This window comes from Pelecanus crispus, chromosome 10, assembly GCF_030463565.1.
Source record: "Pelecanus crispus isolate bPelCri1 chromosome 10, bPelCri1.pri, whole genome shotgun sequence".
Lineage (NCBI taxonomy): Eukaryota > Metazoa > Chordata > Aves > Pelecaniformes > Pelecanidae > Pelecanus > Pelecanus crispus.
This window is the reverse complement of record NC_134652.1, coordinates 16,072,539-16,085,060: the sequence shown is the minus strand read 5'-3', so window position 1 is coordinate 16,085,060 and position 12,522 is coordinate 16,072,539. Positions and strand designations below refer to the sequence as shown.

At 41.7% G+C, this 12,522-nt stretch overlaps 2 protein-coding genes across 5 annotated transcripts in view; one reads left to right on the top strand and one right to left on the bottom strand.

Annotated features, from left to right (window-relative positions):
* The window catches only part of OGA (O-GlcNAcase), a 457,590-nt gene that overhangs the window by 264,832 nt on the left and 180,236 nt on the right, over positions 1-12,522 (top strand). The gene's annotated exons all lie outside the window — the stretch shown is intronic.
* Positions 1-12,522, bottom strand: part of BTRC (beta-transducin repeat containing E3 ubiquitin protein ligase) — a 118,192-nt gene that overhangs the window by 61,012 nt on the left and 44,658 nt on the right. For all 4 annotated transcript variants that reach the window (XM_075717349.1, XM_075717347.1, XM_075717346.1 and 1 more), the window contains one exon: positions 7,947-8,024. In XM_075717349.1, coding sequence (XP_075573464.1) covers positions 7,947-8,024 — 78 coding nt within the window. The remainder of the gene's footprint in view (positions 1-7,946; positions 8,025-12,522) is intronic.

Sequence of the window (12,522 nt, the reverse complement as noted above, 5' to 3'; positions counted from 1 at the left end):
TAAAACATTTTAAAGAGTTTAATTTTTACAGTGGCTTCAATGACACGAGATTATCTAACAAAGTAATGGTTAATCAATAGAGGGCTTAGTTGTCAGGTGAAACATATAACACACTAAAAGGGATTGATTGCAAGGCTCCTCCTTATTTACTGGGAGGTATATATTTAAAATGACACAAACTTGTTACCAAGCTGCATTCCTTTAACCTTGCAAAAGCCTTTTGAGAACAGTGTTAAGCAGCCCTATAGCAAAACAAGCTCTAATGAAAAAAAAGAAGCCTACAAATATATGGCAGCACCAAATCATGTCAGAAGCAGGGGAACCACAAAGCTGTATTCACTCTCAGCCAAAGGCTTAAAATGCCACAGAGACGCTAGACTATGGTTCACTAAAGATAGAGCTGTAGTATCTGATCTCATTCTGTAAATGTCTTTGGTTACATTTTTCTTTTTAAAGAAAGTATGAACCTGCTCTTTGACATAAACACATAAACGTTTCTACTCCTGTCTGTGTAGCTCTGGATGAACATCGAATGCCAACCTGAAGCCTCAAACCCCAGGCGGAACTCTGTGTGTGTGCGTGTGTGTGCGCGCGCGCAGCTTTTCTGCCAACTGAAATCCATTTCTTTGGCCATTTATTCCGAGAATCCCCAGTCCCTGAACAAAACTCCACTTTTTAATAGAAGCTGCAACCCAGGAGTTCAATAAGATTCCCCCCCAATAGTTAATAATTACATGATTTATCAGAGAAAGATAACACTAATAAAAACACAGCAAAAAGACAAACCCCATACCCTCCCTTCAAGTCATTTTCAGGGAAAAGATTATTAAACTGTTCTTTTTGAACAAGGGCTTTTGTAGCTAAGCACAAATTGCCAAACGGTTAGAAAAAAAGTTATTAGACTCCGAAGAATTCAGCAGAAGTGGGAAGTTATATAAACAAATCACTCCAGCAGATTTGGAAAGATCACTTTCATCTTACTTAGAGTCTTAGGAGACTTGCATTAATTACCCTTTAAAGGTCTTTCACATGGACTATTTAAAATAAATGCAATTTATTTATTTATTTCAAATGAGGTGCTGCTTCTGAAAGAATTAAGTAATCTCAACAAATTTAAAAACGTTTTTATAAACAGGTAATTAAAAAGAAGACTAGAATTAAGTCAAGCTGTAAGACATTACCCAGGATTCACCACAATTATTTTCTTAAGACAAAATTTTTGTTATCCCTAGCCCCGCCTTGGGAAGGGTAGTCTCCACAGAAAGTCATAAGACAAAATAAAGACTAGCCAAACAAAAAACTAGATCATTACAGGATTTTCCCTAAAGCACAGTTTGTCATATTGCAATTACACCTTGCCGACTGTGAAAGCCAGAGTCCTTAATATTGCCACTAGAGGGAAGACGTGTCTCAACACATGGCAATGGTAGTTGGGGAGTGGGTTTTCTTGAGCAATTACCATAACAAAGCTCCCTTGGCTGTGTGTACCTTCTAATTACTCAGTACAATTAAAATGACTTACCTAAAACAAACAGAAGGAAAAAAAAAAAAAAAGCCCCCTAAAAGAAAAAACCTCAAGACAATACAAACAAAAAGCCTTACTCCAATCTGCCTGTTATCTGAAATTACATTAAAGCTGAAGATCTTTTTTTGTCATCCATCAATGCACAGGGGGGGAAACAAAAAAAGACTGTGCCACAATGCCCAAACACCACGGGGTTGTTCAGCGATGTAAAAGCATTAAAACAAACAAAAACAAAGAGCAAGGAGAACTAGATCTCTTGTTAAAGAAAAGAAGGGGAAAAAAAAAAAAGGGAAATGTCGTGGTATTTAGCCATCTGGTAGCTGCTTGAAAACAAATTGTCCTCAAAAGAGCAGAAATACAGTATGTCTTCTCTCAGTTCACTGGCTTATGAATCAGACTTTTTTTTTTTTTTTTTTTTTTAAATACAGGCATGGTAATGTTAGACTTCTGTGCTGCTGTTGCTTTCACTTCCCTCTTGTCCCACTGTGCAAAGATAACCATGGTCATCCCAGTCAGATCTGGTTATTCCAACTTGGATGCGTTATTCACAGTCTTTTGGGATATATCTTGTTGGGCCCATTGTTCAAAATCCCTCAGGATTTTTTTTTTTCCTGACAGCTACTTGCTGATTTTTAAACCCTTAAATCTTTCATTTTATAAGGCACGTCATTAAGGGAAGATGGCAGCCAAGTGATTTTTCTTTCCATTGACAATTTGTGACATTTTTCCAGCAGCGTGCAAGGTGTTGAAAACCTGGCAGCTGTTACCTCCCGGGATGAAGATCCTTTTTTATCCTCCCTTGACAGTTTAACTCAATGGGTCAGCACCTTTAAAGACTGCAAAGTACCACTGAAGTGGATGGAGGCTTGAATTACTGCTCCCTCCCTAATCAATGTAAACCCTCACTGCAGGTGAAACTCTTCATCTATAGAGGTGCATGGGGGAGGAAAATGTAATGCCCTGAGCCAGATGGTTTTCATCTTGTTTTTTAAAGAAGAAAGGAACAAGCTAACAAGGGGACAGCTACTTTGTTAGCTTCTTGGCCTCTCTCATGGCTTTGGATCCCCAGGGTTCCAGCCACACAAGAGAAAGAATACAGAAAAACATAAACACTTAAAGAAATATAACTAGGGGGCTGGCAACACGCTGCTTTCAAAGAGTTGAGAGCCCTGTTCAGCGCTTTATTTATCACTGCCCACGTTCTTCGGATGGTAAGTGGACATGGACACAAAGGGCAGGGGGGGAGCAGACAACACTTGCAATTTACTCAATTACAGAGGAATGCAGAAATGCAGCGGGGTGACAGATTCCTATTAGCACTAATGCTGAAAGAGCCCAGTGGCCTTTCTGCCATGAGGCAGCATTCCCATTGTAACTCAGACTCCGGCACAACCCGCCTCGACTAGTTTTTCAACATGCATGAAGCGTCACAGAGGAATGGAAATGATTCTTTTGTTGTTGTTTGAGAATAGAGAAAAAAAAAACTAAACAGAAATAATCTTAAAAGTTAGACTAAGGATGTACTTCTAGCAACTTCATGAGGCTTTTCAGCCAGCAACCCCTCACTAGCAAGTATTAACAGCATAAAAGAAGAGGTAACCAGGAAAACTTCACAGACCAGGTATGTCCTGCCTTGGCCAGCTCTCCAACAGAAGCCAAATTTCAACTGCAGCGTCTTCCTGGGAGCCAGGGAGGGAGGGAGGAAGGAAAGGAGGGAGGGAGCTGAAGCACCCTCAATCCCTCCCCACTGTGTAACCTTCCCACCAGTGGAAAAGAGGGCTTCAACTTTGCACGGCAGAAATACTTTAGAGGAGGAGAAATACTCTCCTCCTGGAGAGGAGCCCTAAGCAGCAGGAGGAGGCTACCAGCTGGAAGTAAACAGTTGATGGTTGCTACTTTTTGTCTTTCCTTTGCTCTACCTCCTTTAACCACTTTCTGCTTCTTACGGTTTGCTTGTGTATTGGCTTTAAATGCTTAAGATCAGACTGTGCCTATTTTAACTTTGAAATAGCGCCTAGAGCATGTTTTAGGTGCTACATGTAATTTTACAAAATGATCTCAAATCTGTAAGAGTGAATTGAGGTAATATTCTGTGCCAAAACAGTAAGAGGGAAAATTCTTGAAAATGCTAAGAGGCCTGTTTGAATGGGGTAACAGACAGGGATTTTTTTCCCCCAGACTTCCATCTGGATGCTTACAGAAAGACAGCAGAGTCCAACGTGAGGTTTGCAGGAGGTACGGTGTGGCAGCCTCACTGCTGACAGCATTTCCCCACAAGGCACCTTCACCCACAGACAAACCAGAGCAGCAAAAGGCACTTCATTATTGCTCCACCGAAGAGAAGGGAGGGAGGATTTTAAACAACCTGCATTGTGCCCGTCTTCTTTAAAAACCAGCGGGGTAATCAAGTTCAGGGCAGCCCCGGACAGCTGCCCTGTGACCTATTCATGCTGACCCCCACTATTCATCACTTTCCTTAGGACTATGAGGGCAAGCTCCCAGGGAGTGACCACCACAATAGACAGATACGAGCCAACAATAATACGGTTCCTGCAAAAAAACCAGATGGCACTGCAATAAATTTACAAATCTGCATTCATGGCTCTGTTAAAAACACCCAGAAGCTAAAAGGCTGGAGGGGCCCCCAGAGAGCTTCCCCTTCCCAGTTTCTAAAGGCCGGCTCTCTCCCCAAGACTATTGAGCTCATGTTCTTCATAAATGAAGAATGGAGACATAGCCCTTAAAATAACAAATGCCTGACCTAATCAATCTAGTGTTTGGGTCTAACGCTAAATGATAGGCACTGAAAACTAATTATGTTTTTTGGCAAGGAAGTTGAATTAAAATGGAAACACACAGGTTAAAAAGGCACTGAAGCATTTGCAAGTCCCTTTGAAAGGGCGGCACGCACACACACACACGCTCACACACAGGGCTTGAAACAGGAACCTGATTCAATAACTCATGCATTTATTTTTAAAATGAATCAGATTAGTCCCATGTGTGACCTGCCGGTCCATCTGTATGAGCTGGACTTAATGGGCACTCTTCTCACGCTTACTTCAGTTTGAAGTATGAGAGAGATAAATTTAGTTTAATTTTCAACAGATCAAGCTATCCATTTTCCAAATGGACCATCTGGATCAGCCTATTAAAATTAATTTATAACTTTGCAGTGTGAAAATTCGTTTGTTAGCTTAAATAAAGTTGCCAAAAACTTTTGCCACTTGTCATTGTTTTTTCTGAAGTCTGTTTTCATACTCTGATTTTCAGTTTACCTCTTCGAAATTTAATTTTGTCAGATCAAGCACTCAACAAGAACTGAATGTTTACATCCTTACTGTCACAGCCTAGATCTTTTCACTGTTCCAGCCAACAGTGTCAAGTTCATTGCCTTTTTCTGTTTCCTTTCCCAGTGCTAATCAACGTCTCTCCTGCCTTCCTGCCCCTCATGCACCTAAGAGTGGCTGTGCCTCCCACTTCCAGCACACCAAGGACACAGCTCCACTTGTTGAGACTTCTGAAGACACCCTTCTCCAAAAACCATTTTAATCGAGAGAAGAGTGATATTTCTTCCAGTAAGAGGTCCGTAGCACTGAGCAATGGATGTCTTCAGCCCCCGCTTACAACTTCAGATGCTTAAGTAACCATTACATCCTCTCATTACCTCCACCTTCTGGTATGTCTGTTCCACAAACCCACCTGCGAAAACATTTATGGCTAAGGCTGCACACCAGCACAGCAAACAAGGCAAGAAAAGGTAAGGCACCTTTACTTAAACTTGTCAGCAACTGAGCATGTCAAGATATCATACTTCCCCCGAAGTGGTCTGATGCATCTCATTAATTTTCTAAAACTAATCAAAAAGTACTAAATATGTGGACCGTATCACTGGAAAGACCATTTATGTAAACAGACCTCTCCTCTCCCCACATACACACATTCAATTCTTCTGTGCGTGTAGGTCCATGTTCCCCAATAACGAAATTTTAACAGCAGTGTCTTAAGGGAGGGACAGAAGATACGAAATTGTACACTCAATATTTACCAAGTTAGCATCTTTCCATTAAGGTACCAGTACAGAATTCAGCACTTTTTGTGTGCTTTGACAGTATTTGCAGGTCAGATCTTTTCGCTTTTACAAAGTATGGGTAGACATAAGACAGGGTAGCCATGCCACACACCTTCCTGGAGGAGATGCAGATCTTTCCAGTAAGTATCACCCTACTATTGATTAGGACAGAAGAAAGCACATGGCTGCATATGTGTCTGTTTCCTGCACCTAGAATTGGAAAACTCCCCGCTTCTTGTCCATGACTAATAGAAGAGCAATCTGAGTTTCCAAAATGCACCGGCAGCTTCTATTTATGCCTATGTAAAGAACCAGAATTCCTTCTACCACAGGATAAAAATCGTAGTCAACCACCTCTTATGATCTAGACAAGAGGGCACTTTCTTTAAGCCTGCAGTTTGAACTTGTTCACAAACACTGTTCTCAACACAAAAGGCTCCAGTCAGCAATCAGAAGACCCAAGAATTTTGTCCTGCATCTGTCACTGTAAAGACTAGACACAAAGATGGAGACTCATACATCATCTCAACAATATCTTGAAACACAGCTAACCATCTCTGTCATAAACAATATCCATGTGAATTACTTCCGATATGAAATATTTGGACAGTACAAGTGGTTTTTTAGGTGTATTCTTGGTATCTAAGCACCTTGGTTACAATAAATTGGACCTGTGGGAAAGACAGCTTTCCCTGGACACTAAGAATACTTCTGCAGATTGAAATATAATGGAAAGGAAACTCAACTCAAGAAACCATACCTTCTTGATCTGTGTAATACTACTCATGAGTATTTGTCTCCTCCTTAACCAACAATCACGAGGAGGGACTTGGTGCAATGAGAAGGCACACAGGACAGGTAACTTGTGTTCCTTTTGACTTAACATCTCTTACTATTAACTTTTTCTTGGAGAAGAGACATACGTCTTTTCTTGTTGAACCTGAAGGCTTGCCATCAGTAAGATAGCTCTAAGATAGAAAAAAACAGTTTTCTGGTGTGCTGGGCACCTTGCTGGCTATCTTGGGGATACACAGTAGGAACCTGGCAGCTTTGCCCTCTTCCTCTAGCACTTGTTGTTTGCTGCCGAATGCCAGAAACATTTTAAGTTTGGTGTAACATATTTAATCAATTCTATAAGGCAATTTTCTCAGCAATATCTGGGACCTCGCTCATTATCATACCATACTGCCTCTTGTCTAAAAGACTTACATGGGCTACATCTGTTAGATGGACCTGTCTTAGCAACAGGCAGTCCTTCACATGACACCTACTCCCACAAAATCAAGCACTCCTAACACAATACATTATTTAAAAAAAAAAAACAAAACACCCCACCACCCCTCACAAAAACAACTTTGAGCACAAACACGCTATATCAGAAAGATATTCCTTTCTTTACCATGCTTTTGGCCCACAATTCCTCTTGGAAATAGCAGCAGTGGGGCAGTGCATTGCCACCCTATTGCTCTGCCTGAGACTGCTGCTCCTGTGGCTGAGATGCAGAAGGAAATGTGCCAGTTCCTCAGCTGCTGCAATGTGTGGCCTGGGTATTCACCTAAGTCACTTTCATCAATGGTTTTACTCTGATACACCAGGCAGCAAACTTGGGCAGCTGAAGCATGGACGTATTTTTGCTTCTGCTGCCTGAAGGTTGCAGTGGGAAGAAAGGTCAAGGTGCTACATAAAGCAGGATCTGAAATCACTAAATCCAACTTAAATCCCCAAGAAATCACAAGCTAGGCCCCCCTTTGTTGACCATGGGGATTGAAAAAAGGGATTCTTTTGAATTGGTAAGAAGTTTGCTTTGCTATACATAAAAGGCAAAGAGATTATGTTTTATCAGCCCAACCTTTCTCCTTTCTACCCATCAGTAATTTATATGAATGATGAAGAAACAAAAGCAGGTCATTTTTCAGGTTATTAACCTGGACATCACCTCCAAGAAAATTTACCTTCAAGGGTAATGAAAAGCTTAATTGTTCTAGGACACTTTGAGATTCTTTAACACATGATCTGAAGCAAGACAAAATATACCACAAACGAGATAGGAACGATTACAGAAGAAAAGGCTGAAGAGGTCTCTGTGAACACCAAATGGAGAAAGGTAAAACTAGAGAGTCACAGCTGACTGCACTATGCAGAAGTCTGGATTTCTTTAGAGTCATCAGACTCTCCTAAAAGCTAAACCTATGTGTCTGATTTTCCTGGGTACAATGTGACTCGGTCAGACTTCAAAGGGGAAAAGAAAGGATTTCCATGAGCACAAGTCAGACTTCAGCTTCCAGGAGCATTTAAGGATTCAAACAGCTAGAAAGTTTTATTGCATTTTTAAAGAGACTGATAACATACCTGTCTAAGTGAATTCTTCTCGGGAATGATCTTCCTAGGGGGCTCATCATTATTACAGTCTTCTCTCTCAGAGGAATTCTGTGAAAGAAAGTAAGCTTTAATTCAGTTCTTATCCCTAATATTACTCTGCAGGACAAAAGAAACAGAATATTTGTATTACACAGGCTGTAGTATTTTACGCATACACATACTGGAGGCTAACTTGTACTTTTAAGCCAAACAGCTTGTTAGGGCAGAGAAAGAATTTCTCCTCCTCAACACAACAATGCACCACTCTGCAGGTACCTGTTGAAGAAGCCTGTGTTTGGGGGATTTATTCTGAAACTACCAATAATGGCCACTTTTAAAAGCTGAAATGGTGGTTGGATCAGCATGGCAACACCAGTGCTCCTGAACATCCCAGAATAACTGTTTAAAACAGTGGAACCTGTTGAGAACAAAAGGTTGTTAATGGGCGCAACTGTTGTTCTCTGTGCCCCTATGCTTTTAATGTGCCTAACAATTATTAATTGCACTGAGTCTGCTTGGCTGCCAAAAAATCATAGAGAAATGATGATAGAGCTAAATTCTAGTGAAAGAGGCTGTCAGGAGATCCTTTAAAAAAAAAAAAAATGCGTAGGTAGCATATGATATCATGGCTGTTTTTTTCACTCCTGCCCCCTGACACACATGTACAACTTCTAGAAAGACTGATGCTCCAAAACTTAATCTGCCACCTCCAAAAAACGAGCATCAGTAACACAAGAGAAGGTGGACAAAAAGAAATACGAGGGCTTTTCCAGCATGAGTAAGAAAGATCACCAGAAGACTTTTGTCCTGTTAACCTCACAAATTAAAACCAATTATTACTTGCTTTAGAGTAAAGACAGGCTATAGTTTATCACAGGACATGCACAGTCTGTAGCAAACATTTGGTTAAAAACTGCATGGGGGGAATCCTGTCCTCACTGCCAAAGTCAGCTACTCTGGAAGACAGTGTTCCTTTGCACGGGTTCAGCCACTGCGTTGACAAAGTAATGACAGCCAGCTTTGGGGGAATCCCACACGCGCATCTAAAATCAGTTTGATCACCACAGTATTCATAGCCTTAGGCCACATTCCCAGGCATTCAGTAGTGAGCAACTAAACAGGTTTTAAAGAGATACAGAAAAACTGCTTAGGGAGAGCTCTGCCAGGAAAAGGATGGGTTTCCAGTTACTTGCAGACAAGCTCAGGAGCATGTATGTTAAGGCAGAAGTTTGCATTCTGTACCTCTCCCCCCTCGTCCCCCAGATAACCTGTCCTTCATTGAGCATGGCTCTGCCCAGCTTCTCACAGAGCCAGCTTCCAGCCCAACACCTCAGGAGACAGAAGTGGCATCTGTTGGCAAAGGAGGAGCTGGGCCCTGCAAACAGCCAGCGTGGCAGAGCAGGGCTAGCAGAAAGCAAGCAGACTGCGGGAAGCCATCAGAACAGCAGTGTGCTCGCGTGCCCACTGCAGTGCTGCGTGATCAGGCACCGCCTAGGCAGCTCAGGTTTGCTGGTCTGGCGAAGGGGAAGAAAAGGTTCAGCCAGGAGGTAGGGCAAGGGTAGAAACTGTTTGCTGAGAAATGGTAGATAAGGAAAAAAAAAAAGAAAGCAACCAAAAGACACCACTTGGAATGTCATACATTGGTCAGGAGGATTCTGCGTAAACCAAAGCTTGCAGACCAACTAGTGATTTTACAGGGTTGGTTTGGGTTTTTTTTAAAACCAAATATAGAACCTGCAAGGCACCATGACATCTGGGATGCTGTAACAAGGGTTTTATAATAGAAATCAATCATAAACAGGCCTGATAAATCGCTCTAAGAGGCCAGCTTTTAAAAGTTTTCGTATGAGGTATCAGCCAGGACCAAGTTATTACATTAAATCCAGCTTAGAAAGGACTGTGATCGTAAAAATGTACAAGCTAGAATCGCATATCTCCAAAAAGGAAGGTGAGACATGAAAGCTGCTCTTTTCTGCTCATAAAATACAGTTTAGTAAGTGGTTAATTCAAGTAAGGATTTTAATTTTTGCACTTGGAGAAAAACACCAAGTGCAAGAAATGTAAGAATCCGAGGTGAGTTACTATACATTTCCAGGAAGTGCTTTTTGTTGGGGGGGTGAGGGGGTTGGTTACTATTTCTGGATGCTTTTTCAACATCCACCCCCTTCCCTACAATAAGTGCCAAAACGATTTCTCATTCCAAATAATCTTTCTCTGACAGTGAACTCTTGCATTCTTCTCGCCTTTCAAAGCCATTAAGGATCCTCCCTCAAAAAACATCAAAAAGCAGGAAAATCAATGCTGCTGGTGAACTGTCAGCCCTTATTTTGAAATTTCTAGTTACTGCAAAGCATTAAGTTATCTACTTTTTCTTTAAGCTGAGCATCTAATTTTAAGAGCAAGCAGAGGACCATTTTGCATTCATTATCTTTATAGGTGGCAAGGCTAAGAGGTTGGCTGAACAAAGACCAGACAAAGACTGCCAAGTGCATATGGTGGTTCACAGCTTGGCGTCTCACCATTCTACAGCACCAACACAGCAGCTCCAATAGCAGACTATTAAAGAGGAGCGCTGCTCATGCACTTTTGTCGGCAAGTAAGTTACGCTTGGTGAAGACAGAATGACTGGAAAGCGTTGCACTTAAGAAAAAGCACAGATGTTTATAACTCCCGCTCATTTCTCAAGAATAGGAAACCCATCAATCCAGGTGCAGGTACAAGACCCTGCATATTTCAGGACTAACTGTAGCTGCGTGGAAGTGAATTTCACTTGATAGGGCAACACTTAGCCATGGCCATGGGAAGAGCATAACGTAATCGACTGAAACGGTACATCTATATATTTCTCCTTGCTGAACAAGGTGGGAGGAGGGACAAACATGTGCGCGGTCAGAATAAGGTTTGCTTCAGCAGGACTTCAGTGATGCTCTCGGCTGCAAGAGAGGCAGACAAAGGGAGGAACCGCTCTGAGCACCCTCTCGTGGTTACCGAAACGCACGTCTCAGGCACAGACCTGGAAAGAAGCATTTGGTATCCAGACGGTAAGTTGGGTGTACTCACTGGGAATACTAAAGATCTGCAGCGACTGTACTTGATACATAGTAAAGGAATGATGGAATTTGTTAGGGTGAAAGACGTGAAGAAAACTAATGCATGCAGCAAGCTGAAAAGCCATACAAACTCCCTCCCATCAGGGAAAATTTTTAAATCCCACAGGCAAGCCTTCCTTCACAGAGTAAAGCCAAACTGGTCAAAAGTGTCTGCACTTGCAAGCAGGGGTCTCTCCTTTTGAACAAGTACAAGCAAGATAAGATGAGAAGTGCTGAAGTCTCCAAAGCACAAATTGATCAGTCTAGGTGAGATAAATACCACACACACATTCCCCCTTTCCACAGACAGGTAAAACAGGGTTTTTTATTTGCCCAAGGTCACACAATGACAGTGGAAGCATTGGGAAGAGAAGCTGAGAAACCCAAGCTCATAGTTCTTGTAGCCTTCAAAATTTCTCTCTAGCAGGGGATTCCTGTAAAGGGGCTCTGCCCTCCATAGCTCATTTTTCCTAAAATGGCTACTGCCTGTAATGAGATCCTTTTAAATCTGATTTGCATTTAAAACTTCAGCCTGTAATTAACAGAATATAACTCCATGGCAGGGTGTCTTAAAGACCACTACGAAATTATTACTATTTAACTCTCCCCATGAAGCCTCCTCTACCGCTAAACACAACATGCTACAATGCATACGAAATCCCTAGACTGAAGTGTTTGACAGGAGATGACATGCAGTATTTTGTGTACACAGCCCAGCAAAACACTGCTGGGAACGAGATATAATACACTGAGAAATGCACTCCCAGGGACTACCAATTGGGCAGAGCTACCTTTAGTACCGCCTCGCTCGTCATGGTGGAAATCAAACCCCTGCCAACTGGGGGAGGCTTTCTTTGGTGCTGTTCTGCCCTGCGCTAATTATAAAAGAGTACAGACGCAGCCTTTTTCCAAGTGTGGGGAGGTGGGGGTGGGGAAGAAGCGTGTGTCTATATGAAGAGCACAACTATTTTTTATGCTTTCAAATTCTTAATCCTGTTTGGAGCTGTCAGTGGGGGTTAATGGAAGCCTTGGATAGGAGAATTCCAATCTGGTTGGCAGATGGATAGGTTGGTTATAGCTGCATAACTATGTCTTGCCTGCAGGCACAATTCAGAACACTGTTAAAGCAATATAAAGTCTCTGTCAAGCTGAACCATTTGGATCAGTAGCAAGGAGAAATAATAATAAAAAAAGGAGTTCATTTCTGGGCCTTGCGCGTTTATGCTAGTATGCAGAAACTGATTAATTGTCATCGTGTGCTGGTCTGCTATACCTCGGATTTCTACTTCTGGAGTAGATTTTGCATGCTAATATAATCATTCTCCCTCTTGAGACATTAGCAAATAATCAAATGAAAAACAGGATCATAATTTACTGAGATTCGGGCAATTCTCTATGCAAATTTGACTTGTTATTGCTGCTGCCTCGTTAATCTGAATGCCTTTGACAAACTCCTTTGATTTATGAACTCATGACAA